The sequence below is a fragment of the Mauremys mutica genome, chromosome 1, assembly GCF_020497125.1.
Source record: "Mauremys mutica isolate MM-2020 ecotype Southern chromosome 1, ASM2049712v1, whole genome shotgun sequence".
NCBI classification, from domain to species: Eukaryota; Metazoa; Chordata; order Testudines; family Geoemydidae; genus Mauremys; species Mauremys mutica.
The window spans coordinates 133,254,933-133,269,677 of record NC_059072.1 but is presented as its reverse complement, the minus strand read 5'-3'; the positions used below and the strand labels follow the sequence as shown (position 1 = coordinate 133,269,677).

Sequence of the window (14,745 nt, the reverse complement as noted above, 5' to 3'; positions counted from 1 at the left end):
CAAAGGACAAACATTGAAAAGAAACCCACAGAAGAAACAGTATCAGGTGAAACCGACTGTGACTAGAAGCAAAGAAGATGGCTGAGGCCATTTGTAGCTCTGATAAAGCAAACAGATTAGGATGGTGCCTTGCAGATGCTGGGAGTATTTGACAGTGCTCTGCCAACTGCAGATTAATGACCCAAGGAACAGTTCCCTTGAGAGGGTATTCCACAGACTAATTGATTTTATGACTGGGGAATGTGTCATTATATTCAGCCTACTTTTTTCCTGTCTTAACATCATCCCATTATTTGTATTTATAGCCCCTCCACTTTTATACAATACTAAGTTTCTTCGTCTTCAAATACAGGCACATTTGGCCAAACTTTTAATCTCTTTCTTGAGAAATGAGTCCTTCCAGACCCTTCAGCTATTTCTGTTACTTTTCTCTCACCTGCTCACTTTTAAATAATAAATAATAATTTATTTAAATTTATTTATTTAAATAATAATTAAATAATCACTTTTGCATCCTTCATAAGTCTGAATTGGAAGTGAGACCCATCTAGTCTGACTGCCAGGGTGAGTCAGCAGAATATCTCTGCACTTCCATACAAGGTCCTAGAACTTGGTATTTGGCCTCATCTATTCAATACTAAACACAGGTTCTGAAACTGTGGTCCATGGACCATTAGAAGTCCACAGAGAGTTGGCTGATCACATGGGATATGTCTACACAACAGTTGAGAAGGTGCTCCCCAGCATCGGTAGACAGACATGCACTAGCAGTGTGGCTGGAGCAACACAGGTGACTACTCAGGTTAGCCACCTGAGTATGGACCTGAGAAAAATGACTGGAAGACAGAATATTTTCCTGAATATAAGGAAGGCTAAATGGATGGGAATGGCCACAGTAGTAATACACTTAATATAGTATCGTCCACACCAGTGGAACAGAAATGATCAATAATATACTTGAGAGTCCTGTAATAAAGTCAGTGCAGCAGAGGGAAAAAGAAGCTGAGATGTGGGCAATAGGGAGGAACATATCCCACATAATGTGGTTAAGGGTATGAAAAAGTTTGAGAATCCCAACAATAAAAAATAGCATGGTTTTTAAAACAGCGGCTTCAACTGGTACAGTTCAGTTTATCTTCCCTACAATTTTCCCCAGATATGATTAAAACACTTTCCGAAAGCTGTTCTCAAGACTAGGTAGTGACCTACTCTCAAACAGTTTTCAAAATCACATGTTACTTTTGTAGTGTAGGTTGGCCCCAGAATAAAGATTTTTCAGTTTTGTTTTGTTCTTTTAAATAGACAATACCTGGCAGTTCCGGAGACAGCTACTCAGTAACACGCGTAGCTCATAAGCAAGGTTTTATATAGCCTGAACCTGACACACTTCTTGGCACTTACATTTTGTACAACAACTAACCCGGAATATTAATGCAAAGCATTTTACGTTACAGAGAGCCTTTTATCCACACGCAGCCCAAAGTGCTCTATGGCCTTTCAGGGGCACTATTATGCTATGTAAGTCCAAGCCATGGAGGTCAGGTGGGGGCAGAGGTGCACTTCCCCAGTGTGATGTCCTAGAGGCATTGCTTCAGACTCAATCTCCATACCTCCAGTAGCACAGAGGGAGAATAGGCCAGAAGAGATCCCAGTTATACACTTTGAAAAGGTGCAGCATTTGCTCTCCTTCCCTTGTCTCAAAGTGAGCTCCTGGTGGTGCATAGGAGGACTGTGTTTGCGGCCCCACTCTTACCCCTCCACTTCCCAGCTCTTCTGTGAAACTTAGCACCACTGTCAGCACTAGGCTTGAGTAGGACCAAGGTAACCTCCTTGGGCACAAAAACTGGGACTGGTCAATGGTGAAGGGATTAATGAAGGGAAGATTGGTGCATCTTCTCCTTGGCCCCTCAGCCCTTCACACACTCATACAGAGCTAGTCACAATCTACCCCTGACAGCACAGACTACATAGATAAGTGTCATTTTGCCCAGCACTAACATGCAGCCATCGCTGGGGAGAAAAGCAGCAGCTATGAAATAATTGTGTAGGCTGTTAAAGTCAAGAAGTGACAAATTCCTTATCCAGTTGAAACCGTAGGCAGAGAATTAGGGATTCAGGAATATTAATAATTCTGGCCCCAAAATCACATGATCAGAAGCTCAGTTTTTATGTCCCATCCTGAAGCTGGCAGCCGAGTGCCCCAACACCATGCTGAGTCACAGGTCTGTAAGAACTGAAAGAAAAATGCTACATACTGCCTTGTCACCACATCTGTCTGTAAATAGTTGAATTTCCCATGGAAGTCTTGCATCCAATAGTTGCTTCTCCTGTTTAGCACAGGAGATCTAACAGTCTCTCAACTTAAGGTAGCGTGGGCATGGTTGCATGGGGAGGTAACCTCAAGAAAGGTCAGAGGACTGTAAGGAGAATAGCTGCTGTTCACACCATCTCACATCCTCATTAGCAGTGCTCAGGGAGAGCATGCATAGGATTTATGTGGCTGACTAGTTGATGAAGGTTCCAGCTGTTTGGGGATGTGAGAGAAACACCCACCATTTGGCCTTGTTCTCGGTAGAAGATTTCTCAAGGCGTTTTTAAAAATTAAAAAGAACATTTTAGTCTTCAAAATGTTAAAGTTCCTCAGTCCTATCAGCCACTTTATTTGTATTTAACTGTGATCTCCTCTGTCTTGCACTTTCCCCCTGCCCATGGAACTGCAGATTCTCTCTGTCCACCTCTCCATAAGCCCTTGTGCTGCAGTGGAAAGGGAGAAAAATGCCTTCAGAGGCCTTGTTTACACTGAGAAAGTGCATTTTGAAATTAACATATGCTGAAACAAAATGAAATTTTGTGGCTTTTTCCACAATTTTGCACACGTACTTACTGATTTCCAATGTTAGGTAGAAAAAATATAAAATTATGAGAAAAGTGGGGTTTTCCCCATTCCAATGGGGAAAAAGGGGGAACATAAAAAATAGAAAGGGAAGGAGGGAAACAAAAAATCCAGAAACCCCAAATAGAAAATGAAACGATGGGGGGTGGGAGGGAAGCATAAATAAAACTGAAATTCTTGTTCCCCAAAACCAAAATATTTTAAGTAAAAAAAAAACATTGAGGGTTTTTTTATTGTCAGCTGAAAATTATTTTTTGTTTGTTTTGAATTTTGCAATTGGAAAAAAATTTAAAAATTATTTAAATTGACATTTTCACCTGGAAAATTTCAACTTAAATGAAACCACATTTTCTGATGGGACACTTTTTCCACCAAAAAATTTCAAACAGTTCCAATTTATATGATGAATCCTTGTTCATACTGCCCTTTTTTATTATTCAAATGTGTTATTCACAACTGTTCAACGAGCAATTTGCGTTAACACATTAGAACCTATGGATTGCTCTGTGGATTGTGGTTAATCCAGTTAACGTGTTTTTAAATGTGTCTTTGTCTATGCTAAGGGCACCATTATGTTTATCATCACGGGTTGCAGTAAGCATTTGTTCTTGTGCTGGATCATTGGTCACATAAACCATATGGCATTGTGTTTCTTGACTGGATGCTTTAGGCTTTAAAAGCAAGTGGATTTGCAGTTCCGTTCATGAATTATTTGTAAACATTCTGATTGTCTGATTAATCTATTGTGCAAATAATAAAACGACCTTTTCAAAATGTCCACAAGTGCACTTCGGATGATAATACTTGTGCAAATATTTATTTATACTAGTATTCAAGATACTTTTGCTTCCCACAGACATTCCTGCAAACAACAATTCTTCCCCTGAAAGTTTGAGAATTGAAAGGGTCCTGGAGACCAGCAAAGTGAATTGGCAAGTCTCATTTGCGAAAAATATTCACAACTACTTTTTTTGTTGCATTTGCTCAGCTCTACTCATGGCTAATCTGGAAAATACCAAGATCATTACATTATTTAATTTCCATCTCTGTATCTTTAGGAACACTCTGGGGAGGAGAAACTGGCATCCAATAAAATTACATGGCTAAAAAGGAGCATTTCACACCTGATTGATATTAAAATCTTGTCGCCTGTGGTGAAGGCTGCTGTGAGCACAAGGTTAATCAGGTTGCCAAACGCAGAATCAGGAATGATTCTTCCCCAAGGCTCGTTTGATTTAATCGTTGGGTGCATATTTTGTCTTGCTCTGGAGACTGTTCATTAGCATCAAGTGAGCATATGCCACCCAATCCATTTCAGGGGTTCCCCAGTGCCAGTGAATCTCAGACCTTTCCATTTTTTATACCCAGGTTCCCAGCAAGAGGAAAACAAAAAAAAACCTGAGCCCTGATACTCTCTTTTTATGGCACAGGCTACAATGAAATAAGTATCCCTTCAGATATTAACTTAGTCTGAAGATAAGTTTCCAGAATGGACGGTCTTGTGGGTTTTCTCACCTGCCAGAATGGAAGTGTGCAAGATAGCAAGCAACTGCTCTGAGACTGAGTTCTACCAGTAGCTTGAACTATACTGCCATCTAGTGGATAAAAGGGGCTATCCCTATTTTACCAGGTTTCAAGGGATGTTCCTAATCCTACAAAGCCTCCGACTTCAATGGGGCAGTTTGTATCAAATTCCAAGAGCTACCTCTTTTGATAAGAGTCTTAGGGTATGTCCGCACTATGGAGACTACACCAGCATAGCTATGTCGGCATAGTCCCATAGCATAGGAGATTTTTCCATTGGTGCAGCAACACCCCCTGCCCAAACAACATTAGCTACATCAACAGAAGCACTTTTCCATTGATATAGCTGCATCTATGGTAGGATTTAGGTCAGAATAACTACATCTTTCAGGGGGGTGGGTTTTTTTTTCACACCCTGAACCAACATAGCTGATCCAATATAACTTTCAAGTATAGACCAAGTCTGAAGGATGGATCAAACCAGCTCAGAAAAAATAAGAACCTGTGTAGTAGCACTGGTTAAATAAAGCCACTGTGAATGATATTAGGCCTAGTCTACACTAGAAAATTAGGTTGGCTGAACTATGTTGGGCAGGGTATGAAATATCCACACCCACGTGGCGTATTGAAGCTAGTATAGACAGTGCTAGGCTGATGAAAGAATTCTTCCATCAACCTAGCTACTGGCTCTTTGGAAGGTGTATTACCTACGCCAATGGGGAAACCATAGGCGCTGGCTTCCTCCAGGCCCAGGAGTTGCTCAACCCCTCGCTCCACCCCAGGTCCCACCACCCATCTGCCCCTTTCCCCAAGCCTCCATCTCCTCCTGCCTCTTTCTACTCCTGCTCTGCCCAAGGCACCACCCCCACTGCACCCCTTCTCCCAAGTCCCCAGCCCCACTTACCTCTTCTCACCCCAACCCTGTCTCTTCCCCACCTCTTCCAGCCCAGTTCCACCCTTCCCTGAGCATGCCCTGTCCTCGCTCCTCCCCCTTCCTCCAGAGCCTCCTGCATGCCACAAAACAGCTGACTGCGGCAGACAGAAGGTGCTGGGAAGAAGGAGGAGGAGTTAAGTAGTGGGGCTGCCAGCAGGTAGGAGGCGCTGGGGGGCTGAGGGGGGAAAGCTGGCTGCCAGTGGGTGCTAAGCATCTGCTAATTTTTTTTTGTGAGTGCTCCAGGGCTGGAGCACCCACAGAGTCAGCACCTATGGGGGAAACCCCTCCTGTTGGCGTAGGTGGTGCCTACACTGAAGTGTACACATTTCAAGTGTAGACAAGCCCTCAGTCACAAACATTGGCATTTTCCCCCATTGAATAATTATGACTACTTTTTTCATTATATGAATAGCTCTACCCTGGACCTTCACCAACTCCTGGAAGCAAACCCAAATCTCATATCCATTGAGCAGATCAAGATAATTCTGATAGACTTTGGCATGGACCCAAACAAACTGCAAATCTTTGGGAGGCTCACTTACTAACATTACTATATACTATGCTAGAAGATTCCCCCTGCTCCCTTCCCAGCAAGGAAAATTGGTGGAATATTTTCAGCATTTGAAATCTGAAAACTAGTAACAGTTTTAATAAAGAGGAAAACGAATTATTCTTGTAGTTGAAATTTGTCCTTGAAAGTATTGATGTGTAATCTCTCTCAATCACAGTTTTGTATCTGCCACAAAAGAGTGCTGTTGGAACTAGCCCATTGCTAGCATTGCTCACTGCTGACACAAAAGACTGCAGCTGGAAGTACAAGGAGCTTTCCTCATCCTAGCTGCAACTCACAATCTCAGCTGCTGTCATCAGAAAGCATTTCTATTTTGGAGCAGAATCTGCCCCTATAAATGTCTGATTATCAGCAAATATGGTACCAATCTTTCAAAAAAAATAAATAAAGAGGGAACGTGATCCTGGAAATTACTGTCTAATAAGCCATATAGTTTCTAGTAAGATATTGGAAGAAATACTGGAGAAAAAAAAAAGAACTATACTCACATACAAGAGAAAAAGCACCACAGGTCTATAAATCTACATAGTTGCTACAAATGAAGTCAACAACTGTTTTAGACAGAATTCAAAACTAGTGAACAAAGTGAATTCTCGAGGGCTGTTTAAAGAATTTCCACAGCAAAGGTTTTTCAAGGGAAAATTGGGTTTTTGTCAAAATGAACTTTTTTTGCCAAAAGTCTCTTTCTGAGGAAAATTACAATTTTTCATTGAAAATTCAAATGTCCCAAATGGAAACATTTTCTGTTTTCAAGCATAAACCAAAACATTTTGACCGCAAACTGAAATACCGGGAGCGCCACCTCCCCTAACCAAGACCCTCCCCCCTACTGATACAAGCTAGCATTAGTAAACATGGTGGAAATAGTGACCAATTTTTTAAAAAATGGGTGCCTAAAGTTGGCCTTCTAAATTCATATTTAGGAACTTACATCATTGGCCTCATTTTTCCAAAGTGCTCAGCACCCAGCAACTCCTATTGAAATGACTGGGAACTACTGGATACTTATCCTAGCATTTATTTGGGTGCCTACATACTAATTTAGGAGGCTAAATATAATCACTCATTTTATAAAACCTTGACCTTAACTTCTAGTAGTGCACATGCTTTCCTTTATTAACTAAAAGCAAATCTCCACACAAGGAAATCTGCACTACTTTGAGCTCAAACCTTAAATAGCTGTAAACAAAAATTAGCACTTGCAGCTCCATAATTAACAAAAAACCTTTCCTTTTGGTTTATGCTAGGTTTGTAGACAGGCAGATAAAGGATCTAGTTTAGAAGACAGTATTAACAGGCCTTGGACTACTGTAAATGAAATTCCAACAACAGTCTCTGAGTTTTAAGGGAATTTAAATCAAGACACAACAAAACCCCTAGTTTGCCAGCATTTTTTCCCTAAAAGAATTTGTTCAACAATTTTTTTCCGTCATATGACATATAAATTATTCACAGATAAATGTTTTCATTCTCCGTTCAGTTCTGCTAGGGGGAGCGGGCACAGAAGCACCACCTAGAGCAGCTTTATAAAAGCTACACTCTGAGTTCCAACTGCAACCCACCCACATTGGCCTCTGGGCACTAGCAGCTGTGTGAGTGAGTGAGACCTTAACCACACCTCCTTACCTGGCTAGACAAGCCCCAGTAGGTTGTGAAGCATCCCTACCCCATGCTCTGAGAATGACGGCTGCAGCATTGTCTTGGATTCGATAGGGATTAAGGCCTGAAGGGACCATTAGATCATCTAGTCTGGCCTCCTGTATATCACAGGTTATTAAATCTCACTCAGATACTCCTATATTGAGTCCGCTGATGTAAATTAGACTAAAGCATATCAGTCCTCAGGACTAAACTGTTGTGTAGTAGGAGAGCCACACAGGCAGAGAACAGAAGAGACCAAGGTGCCACCAACACCTGAGGCCCCTGCAATGCCAGGGAACTGATTAGTGAGATACACCTAGATGATGCTAGCAAATGATCCATGGCCCATGCTGAATAGAAAGGCAAAAGCTCTAAATCCCTGCCAATCTGACCCAGGGGGAAAAGTCCATCCTGACCCCAAAACTGGAGCTAAGTTTGACCTTGAGCACAATAAGCAATGTACACTACCCAGGAATCAAAAGCTATGTCTCCACTTGGAGCTGGGGGTGTGAATCCCAGCTCAAGTAGACATATTCATCATAGCTCTCATTGTCCTAGAGTGCTAAAAATAGAATGTAGCCACAGCAGCATGAGCTGTGGGCTGAGCTAGCTGCCCCGAGTACGTGCCTATGGCCTCGGATGGGTGTGTACTTAATATGGCAAGACCATAGTGCTGCTCATGTTGCCATGGCTACATTCTATTTTTAGCATGCTAGCACAAAGAGAGCTAGCTCAGGTATGTCTCCTTAAGCTGGGAATAACACTCCCAGATCCAAGTCTAAATGTACCCTAAGAAGGAGGATTTTCTATACTGCCTCACATAGTTGCCGACTTCATGGGTGCTCCAGGGCTGGTGCACCCATGGAAAAAAAATAGTGGGTGCTCAGCACCCACCAACAGGCCCTACCGATCAGCTCCTCACCCACCCCCAGTGTCTCCTGCCTCCCGGGGATCAGCTGTTCAGCAGTGTGCAGGAAGCGCTGGGGGGAGGAAGAGGCGCTAAGGTGGGGTGTGCTCGGGGGAGGAGGCAGAATGGGGCAGGAAGAGGAGGGACAGGGCAGGAAGAGGCAGGGCAGGGGTGGGGCCTTGGAGAAAGGGGTGGAGTGGGGCGGGACCAGGGGCGGAGCAGGGGTCGAGCACCCCTGGGGAACTCAGAAAGTAGGCACCTCTGCTGCCTCAGAGCACTGGTCCACCCTGTCTGGTGTTCCATCTCCAGCTGTGGCCAATCTCGGATGCTTCAAAGAAAGGCAAAAATCACCAGGGTAATTGGGCATTAGAGAAAAAAATCCTGACGCCCTGAAGCATGAGATTTAATCATAGTCATTGTCTTCATGCATAGTCATTCTGGCTGCTTTCTATGAAAGAATGGTAGGTAGGGAGAAGGGGTTCTCTGTGCATATTCTCTTCCCAATACACCTGCTCTGGGGCATCAAAATGTGGCCGTTAGCACTCAATTATTATGCTACCTGTTGCAGAATACACTGCAACCAACCGCATGGTTTTGAACAGCAGGAAAGCTGTGGATGGGAAAGAATGAAAGCAAGAACATCAGATGATCCACTTTTATTTGTGTCAGTTACTAAACATAGCAATTCACATTTTGCTTACCATTCCTTTGGGACAGAGGCATCCAGATATGCAGCTATGGCTAGCACACTCTGAGTCGTAGTTCTGGCAGGTCTTGGTACACTCTATCCCTTCAGCTCTTGGGTTGTTTGGAGGACAAACAAACTTGTCCATAGGTGGCTTGCATGTCAAGCTTCTTTTTACTTGAAGAAAGAAAATGTAAACAATTGTAATTAAGAAGAAAATTTCATTAGGATAGCACTGCTCCTAGGGATCTGTCAGCATTGTGATCAGAAGCTTGGTTTTGTGAAAGGGCTAAAGCAGAACATAGGTTCCAAACCCAGTTTCCGACGCCTGTGTGGCTAGAGGGTGATACTTCTAAAAACCCCAGTGAAAGTCAATGGGACAACACAAAAGTTGTACTGCTTTAACTACACCAGTATAGTTAAAGCAGTACAATCCCTTAACGTGGGCACATTATACTGAGAGAAAGGTGCTTGCACCAGTATAGGTGATGCCCCTTAAGGAAGGGGAATAAAGTATATCCGTGTAAAGCACTCAGTATAATTGCATCCTTACTAGGCTGATACAACTATAGGCATGTCAACAGTGTGCACACCATTATGGCAGCGTGCCAAGTACACGCAATACACACTCTCCTAGCATGGATATAAACAGCAGTGTAGACAATAAGGCTCTGCTTAGATAAGTAAAGACATGCCATAACCTTGGGGTATGCACCATACACAGCTCTCTACATGCCCAAGCAGTGCCTCTCCCATCTATACACTGTTATTTGTAGCAGTGTAGTGTCCTGCTGCCTCCCTGCTGCAGAGCCTATCCTCACCGGAAAGCAAGACTCCAGCAGCAGGTATATGCTCCATCAAGGAAAGGCAATAGGGAAAGTCTCTAGCAGCTCCACGTTGCTGGAGCCTTTCCCCACTGTTTTACCACTGACTGGAGTCTTTCACTGCTGCGTGTAACTACCCACACCCTACGTGCCGCCACCAGTGCTGTTCAGCATAGACATAGCCTAGATCAGTAAAAGAAAATCCCCGGTGACACCTTGGCACTCCAATATTCACCACTGTCATGTAATTAGGATATGTTTTGTACAAAGTACGCCTTGTGAGGTATCATTCTAAAAGTCTTGATCTGCTAGTCAGTAATATCTTGTTGAATTGTATGTGCTATCGTCATATGTGAAGTTATGAAGGTTAGCTATGTATGTGATACCAAAAGATGTTGGGAGATTGAAAACACCCACAAGCAGCCTTATAACAATAAAAAGGCCAAACAAGGTTAATGGCTTATTGAGGAAATGCTCACAAGCACACAGATTACCCCAGGAACTGTGTACAATAGAAACCTCTCAGAACTAGCACTATACAATGGGAACTGTTTGACCCAGGTCACAGCAAAGAGCCTTCCAGCAATTGGGAAGAAGATATAAAAGGGGGGAAATGACGTCATGAAGGTTCCTCATTCTCCCTACAACACCACCCCTGGAAATACCCGAGGAACAAGGACTGAACTGTGGGAAGTGATGGTCCCAGGCTAGAGGGATTTCTAGCCTGTGTATGAAAACCTGGAAAACCCAAGCTGCAGAGCCTAGGCAGCTTGTGCCTAAAGAATCTGCCAGCCTGTTTATCACTCAGGGTGAGAATTTCCTAATTCATATCCTACCTATCTAGTGTGTTAAGTTCAGTTTGTGGTTTTGTTTATTTACTAAGGTAATCTGCTTTGATCTGTTTGCTATCACTTAAAATCTATCTCTTGTAGTTAATAAACTTGTTTCTGTCTTAACTAAAACCAGTGCATGGAAATCATACTCGGGGCAGAAAGCTGCGTATATTCCTCTTCACATTGAGGGAGGGGGTGAATTTCATGAGCTTAAGCTGTGCAGTTCCCTGTGCAGTGCAAGACGGTATAATTTTAGGTTTACCCTTCAAAAGGGGCAGGAGGTGCACTTGAGTAACTGGGCAGTTCCTTAGCTGAGCCTTCCCATGCAGAGCTGATCTCATGTGTGCAGCTGCAGCTGGGTGTGTCCCTACCTGTGTGTATGCTGGTGAAAGAGCAAGCTTGGAGAGTTTAGCAACTTGTCACACTGGCACAATGTGAGAGGGAGCCCAGGCTGGTGGGTCAGGTGCACTCAGTGGTACCCAAGTTCCAGGTGGCATCCCGGGAGGAGGTGGGGGGAAAACCCATCATACACCCCTCGGACCAACATAGTTATGAAGTTACCAGACTTTTGAGGTTTCCATTTTTTGATGGAGAGTCAACATTTTCCAACCAGCTCTTAATATATTTATTTGTATTTATTTCTATTTAAATAATATCTAAACAGATCCTTATCCAAGGCCCTGCATGCCCTAACACACCATTCACAATACTGGTAAAGCTCAGCAGCATTGAAGTAATCAGTTCAACTGGAATTCAGCTAACTCTGTCCCTTCATGATCCTGGAAGCATACCTTTGGCCCTCTCCAAATCCCTTCTTAAACAGGTTTTTTTTTGCAGCTTGCCCAGAAAGTCACTCGATTTGGGCTCTTTCTGACAAGTGTTAGAACAAGTTCCAGAGTCCCAGAGCCTGCACAGAGAACACCTTGCCAGCTGGCCCTCCTCTTTTATAACAAGGGGGATCGAGCTTACATGCCCCTGTGGACCACAGGTCTGTTAGCATAGCATGGGGAGAGCGGGGGTCCCTCTTGTAGGCTGGTTCCAGGCCATTCAGGGCTATATAGGTCATAACCAACAGCTCAGACACCCTCAGGAGACCGATGGGCAGCCAGTGCAGTTCCTGGAGTCATGTGCTCCTAGTGAAATGCTCCACTCAGTGAGCCAGCTGTTGTGTTTTACACCAACTTTGGTCTCCAAATGGTTCTAAGGTATAGCCCTTGTGGAGTGCATTGTGATAGTATACTTGTAAGGTTACAAAAGTCTGGATAGCAGAGACAAGAGCTACACCTGAAAGAAAAGATTACAACTTCCTTGCCAAACAAAGAGGATAAAAAGCTGGCTGGATCTCTGCTGTAATGTGATCGTCCAATAGCAACTAGGGGACTAAAATCAACCCTACGTGATCATCATCCTTAATCCCGTTAGCTAAAGGGAAACTGCAATGGTAGTTGTAATTGCTTTAGGAATCAATCATGAGTGGTGCTCAGCATCCCACTGCAATGTAATGAACACTCTCAGATTCTTCTGAAGGTGGGAATGTATCCAACTCTATCCCACAGAAGGCACTGTTTTTATAAACACACTCCCACCCACCCAAGCACTACTGTTGCATCCCTCCCCTCAAACCATGTAGCAAAATACTGCAGAAAAGAACAAGAACAAATATAAATTTTTGAAAGCATACTAACTTCTGGCAGATGGCTGATGGTCAAAGAAAACATCTGGCAGGAAGGCACCAGGGGCTCTGTTTGTAGAGCAGTGCATGAAGCCGTTTTCACAATAGCTATGAAAGAAAAACAAACAGTGGCTATATTTAACAAACTGACATTTAACTTTCACTTGCATTATGGTTTTTAAAGAGTCTACAAGAAATGCTCAAGAAATGCAAGGCTGTAGCTAGCAATTTGTACATACACTGGGCAATCGTAGTTCCATACCCACTGTATACCCTTAACCCAGTGGTTCTCAAGCAGGGGTACACATACCCCTGGGGGTATGCAGAGGGGGGTACATCAACTCATCTAGATATTTGCCTAATTGTACAACAGGCTACATATAAAAAGCACTTGCAAAGTCAGTACAAACTAACATTTCATACGGACAATGACTTGTTTATACTGCTCTATATACTACACATTGACAGGTAAGTACAGTAGTTATATTCCAATGGATTTATTTTATAATTATATGGTAAACATAAGAAAGTAAATAATTTTTCAGTAATAATGTGCAGTGACACTTTTCTATTTTTATGTCTGATTTTGTAAGCAAGTTGTTTGTAAGTGAAGTGTACGTATGACAACTCAGACTCCTGGAAGCAGTACACTAGTCTGGAAAGGTTGAGAGCCACTGCCTTAACCTACCAAGGCAAACTTGCCTTTAAGCACACATTATTATTCATCATTACATTACTCCAGTGTCACACAACTGAAATGAATGGAGCTACACTGGCATAAAACTGAGTAACAGAGTGGTGACACAGCCCTATTTGCTGCAATGTGGAGGAGAAGTTGCCTCTTACTGCTCTCAATGTGACCTCTCTGGTTAAGGGGAAAATGAGAGGATATTATGCCAGAAATTGGGCTTGTTGGGAACAGTTCATCAATTCAATTCCTAGTTGCCATTTAATAATTATAAATGCTACTCAGTAGTTGCTTTTTTGATAGAGATAATTAGGTTTTAAACATTTAAAAAAACGTATTAGTGTGCATTAAAAAGACATTTTTAAAAGCATTTAAAGGGCTATTGTAAGCAAGTTACTAAACTCCATTTCAAACTGGCAGAATGTTTTGCAGAAACATTTGGTTTTATATTCTACTTCCTGATGCAGATGCTTTTGATACATCTTGGGAAGATGCCTAGATTTAGATTAGTTATGGGCAAACCCTCAGCTAGTTTAAATCAGCACAGATCCTTTGACTTCAGTATGGCGATGCAAATTTACACCAGCGGTTTGGCCTAGTTATCTAATGAGGCTTTTCAAAAACTTCTTTAAATGGTATGTAAAGAAACAACTGAAATCAGTTATGAGTACTGCACTTACCACATGGTGTAATGATCTGAAAAGACATCATCTGGTTGGAAGATCTCACCATCATAATAGCAAGAGCACTGGGACTTTGGTACACAATCTCCATGCTCATCAATGTATTGCCCATGTGGACAATAGCAGCCTTCCATGCAGAACTCATTGCAGCCTACATCTGGGTAGGATAGAGTTCGGCAGGTCTGGTTGCACGGAGTTCCACACTGCTGGTAAATTTGGCCTTCTGGACAAGTCATTGCTGTTAAATAATACACATTAATGAAACCACAATGGAAAGACCCACTGTCCTGTACAATTCATGTACTCAGTGGGGAACATTTTCACATTAACAGATATACTATAAAGGGCTGATCCAAAGCCCATTGAAATTAATGGAAAGTCTTCCACTGGCTTCAGCTGACTTTGGACCAGGTTGTAAATGAATAGCTGCCTATTTTTGGATCTGATTACAGCGTTGTTGTTGTTTTTCTGATTCACTTTTCCTATTAGATCTTTTTATCCTAACAAGGAGATTATTTCAAAAAGAACAGGAAACCCAGCAGTGGCACATCAAGGGCTATTATCCTGCTGGCGTAACTCATGCAGATAGTTCCACTGAAGTCAATGGAACCACTTGTACAATGTGAGCAAGGTACAGCATCACGCGGAACCGATAATGAATGTTGGAAAAAGATTCCCACAAATGGGGGAAAAGGGTAATACAAACTGCCTCCAGTTTCTGCTGTTACTTGGCTCTAAAAGGGAGTTGTGGGTTTACAAAATCAGTGTTCTACCTGTACCTTTCCTTCTTTTTACTTTGTTTTCATAAACAAGGTAGTTTAGTGTCAAGATTGCCAAAAATGGGCACCTAAGGTTAGGTTCCTAAATCAATATATAAGTGGCATGATTTT

General features: G+C 42.6%; 1 protein-coding gene across 1 annotated transcript in view; it reads right to left on the bottom strand.

The window, feature by feature from the left end:
- Nucleotides 1-14,745, bottom strand: part of VWF (von Willebrand factor) — a 224,898-nt gene that overhangs the window by 145,053 nt on the left and 65,100 nt on the right. Inside the window, exons 16-18 of the mRNA XM_044996564.1 lie at nt 13,853-14,093; nt 12,498-12,592; nt 9,172-9,332 (exon numbers count right to left, since the gene is read on the bottom strand). Coding sequence (XP_044852499.1) covers nt 9,172-9,332; nt 12,498-12,592; nt 13,853-14,093 — 497 coding nt within the window. The remainder of the gene's footprint in view (nt 1-9,171; nt 9,333-12,497; nt 12,593-13,852; nt 14,094-14,745) is intronic.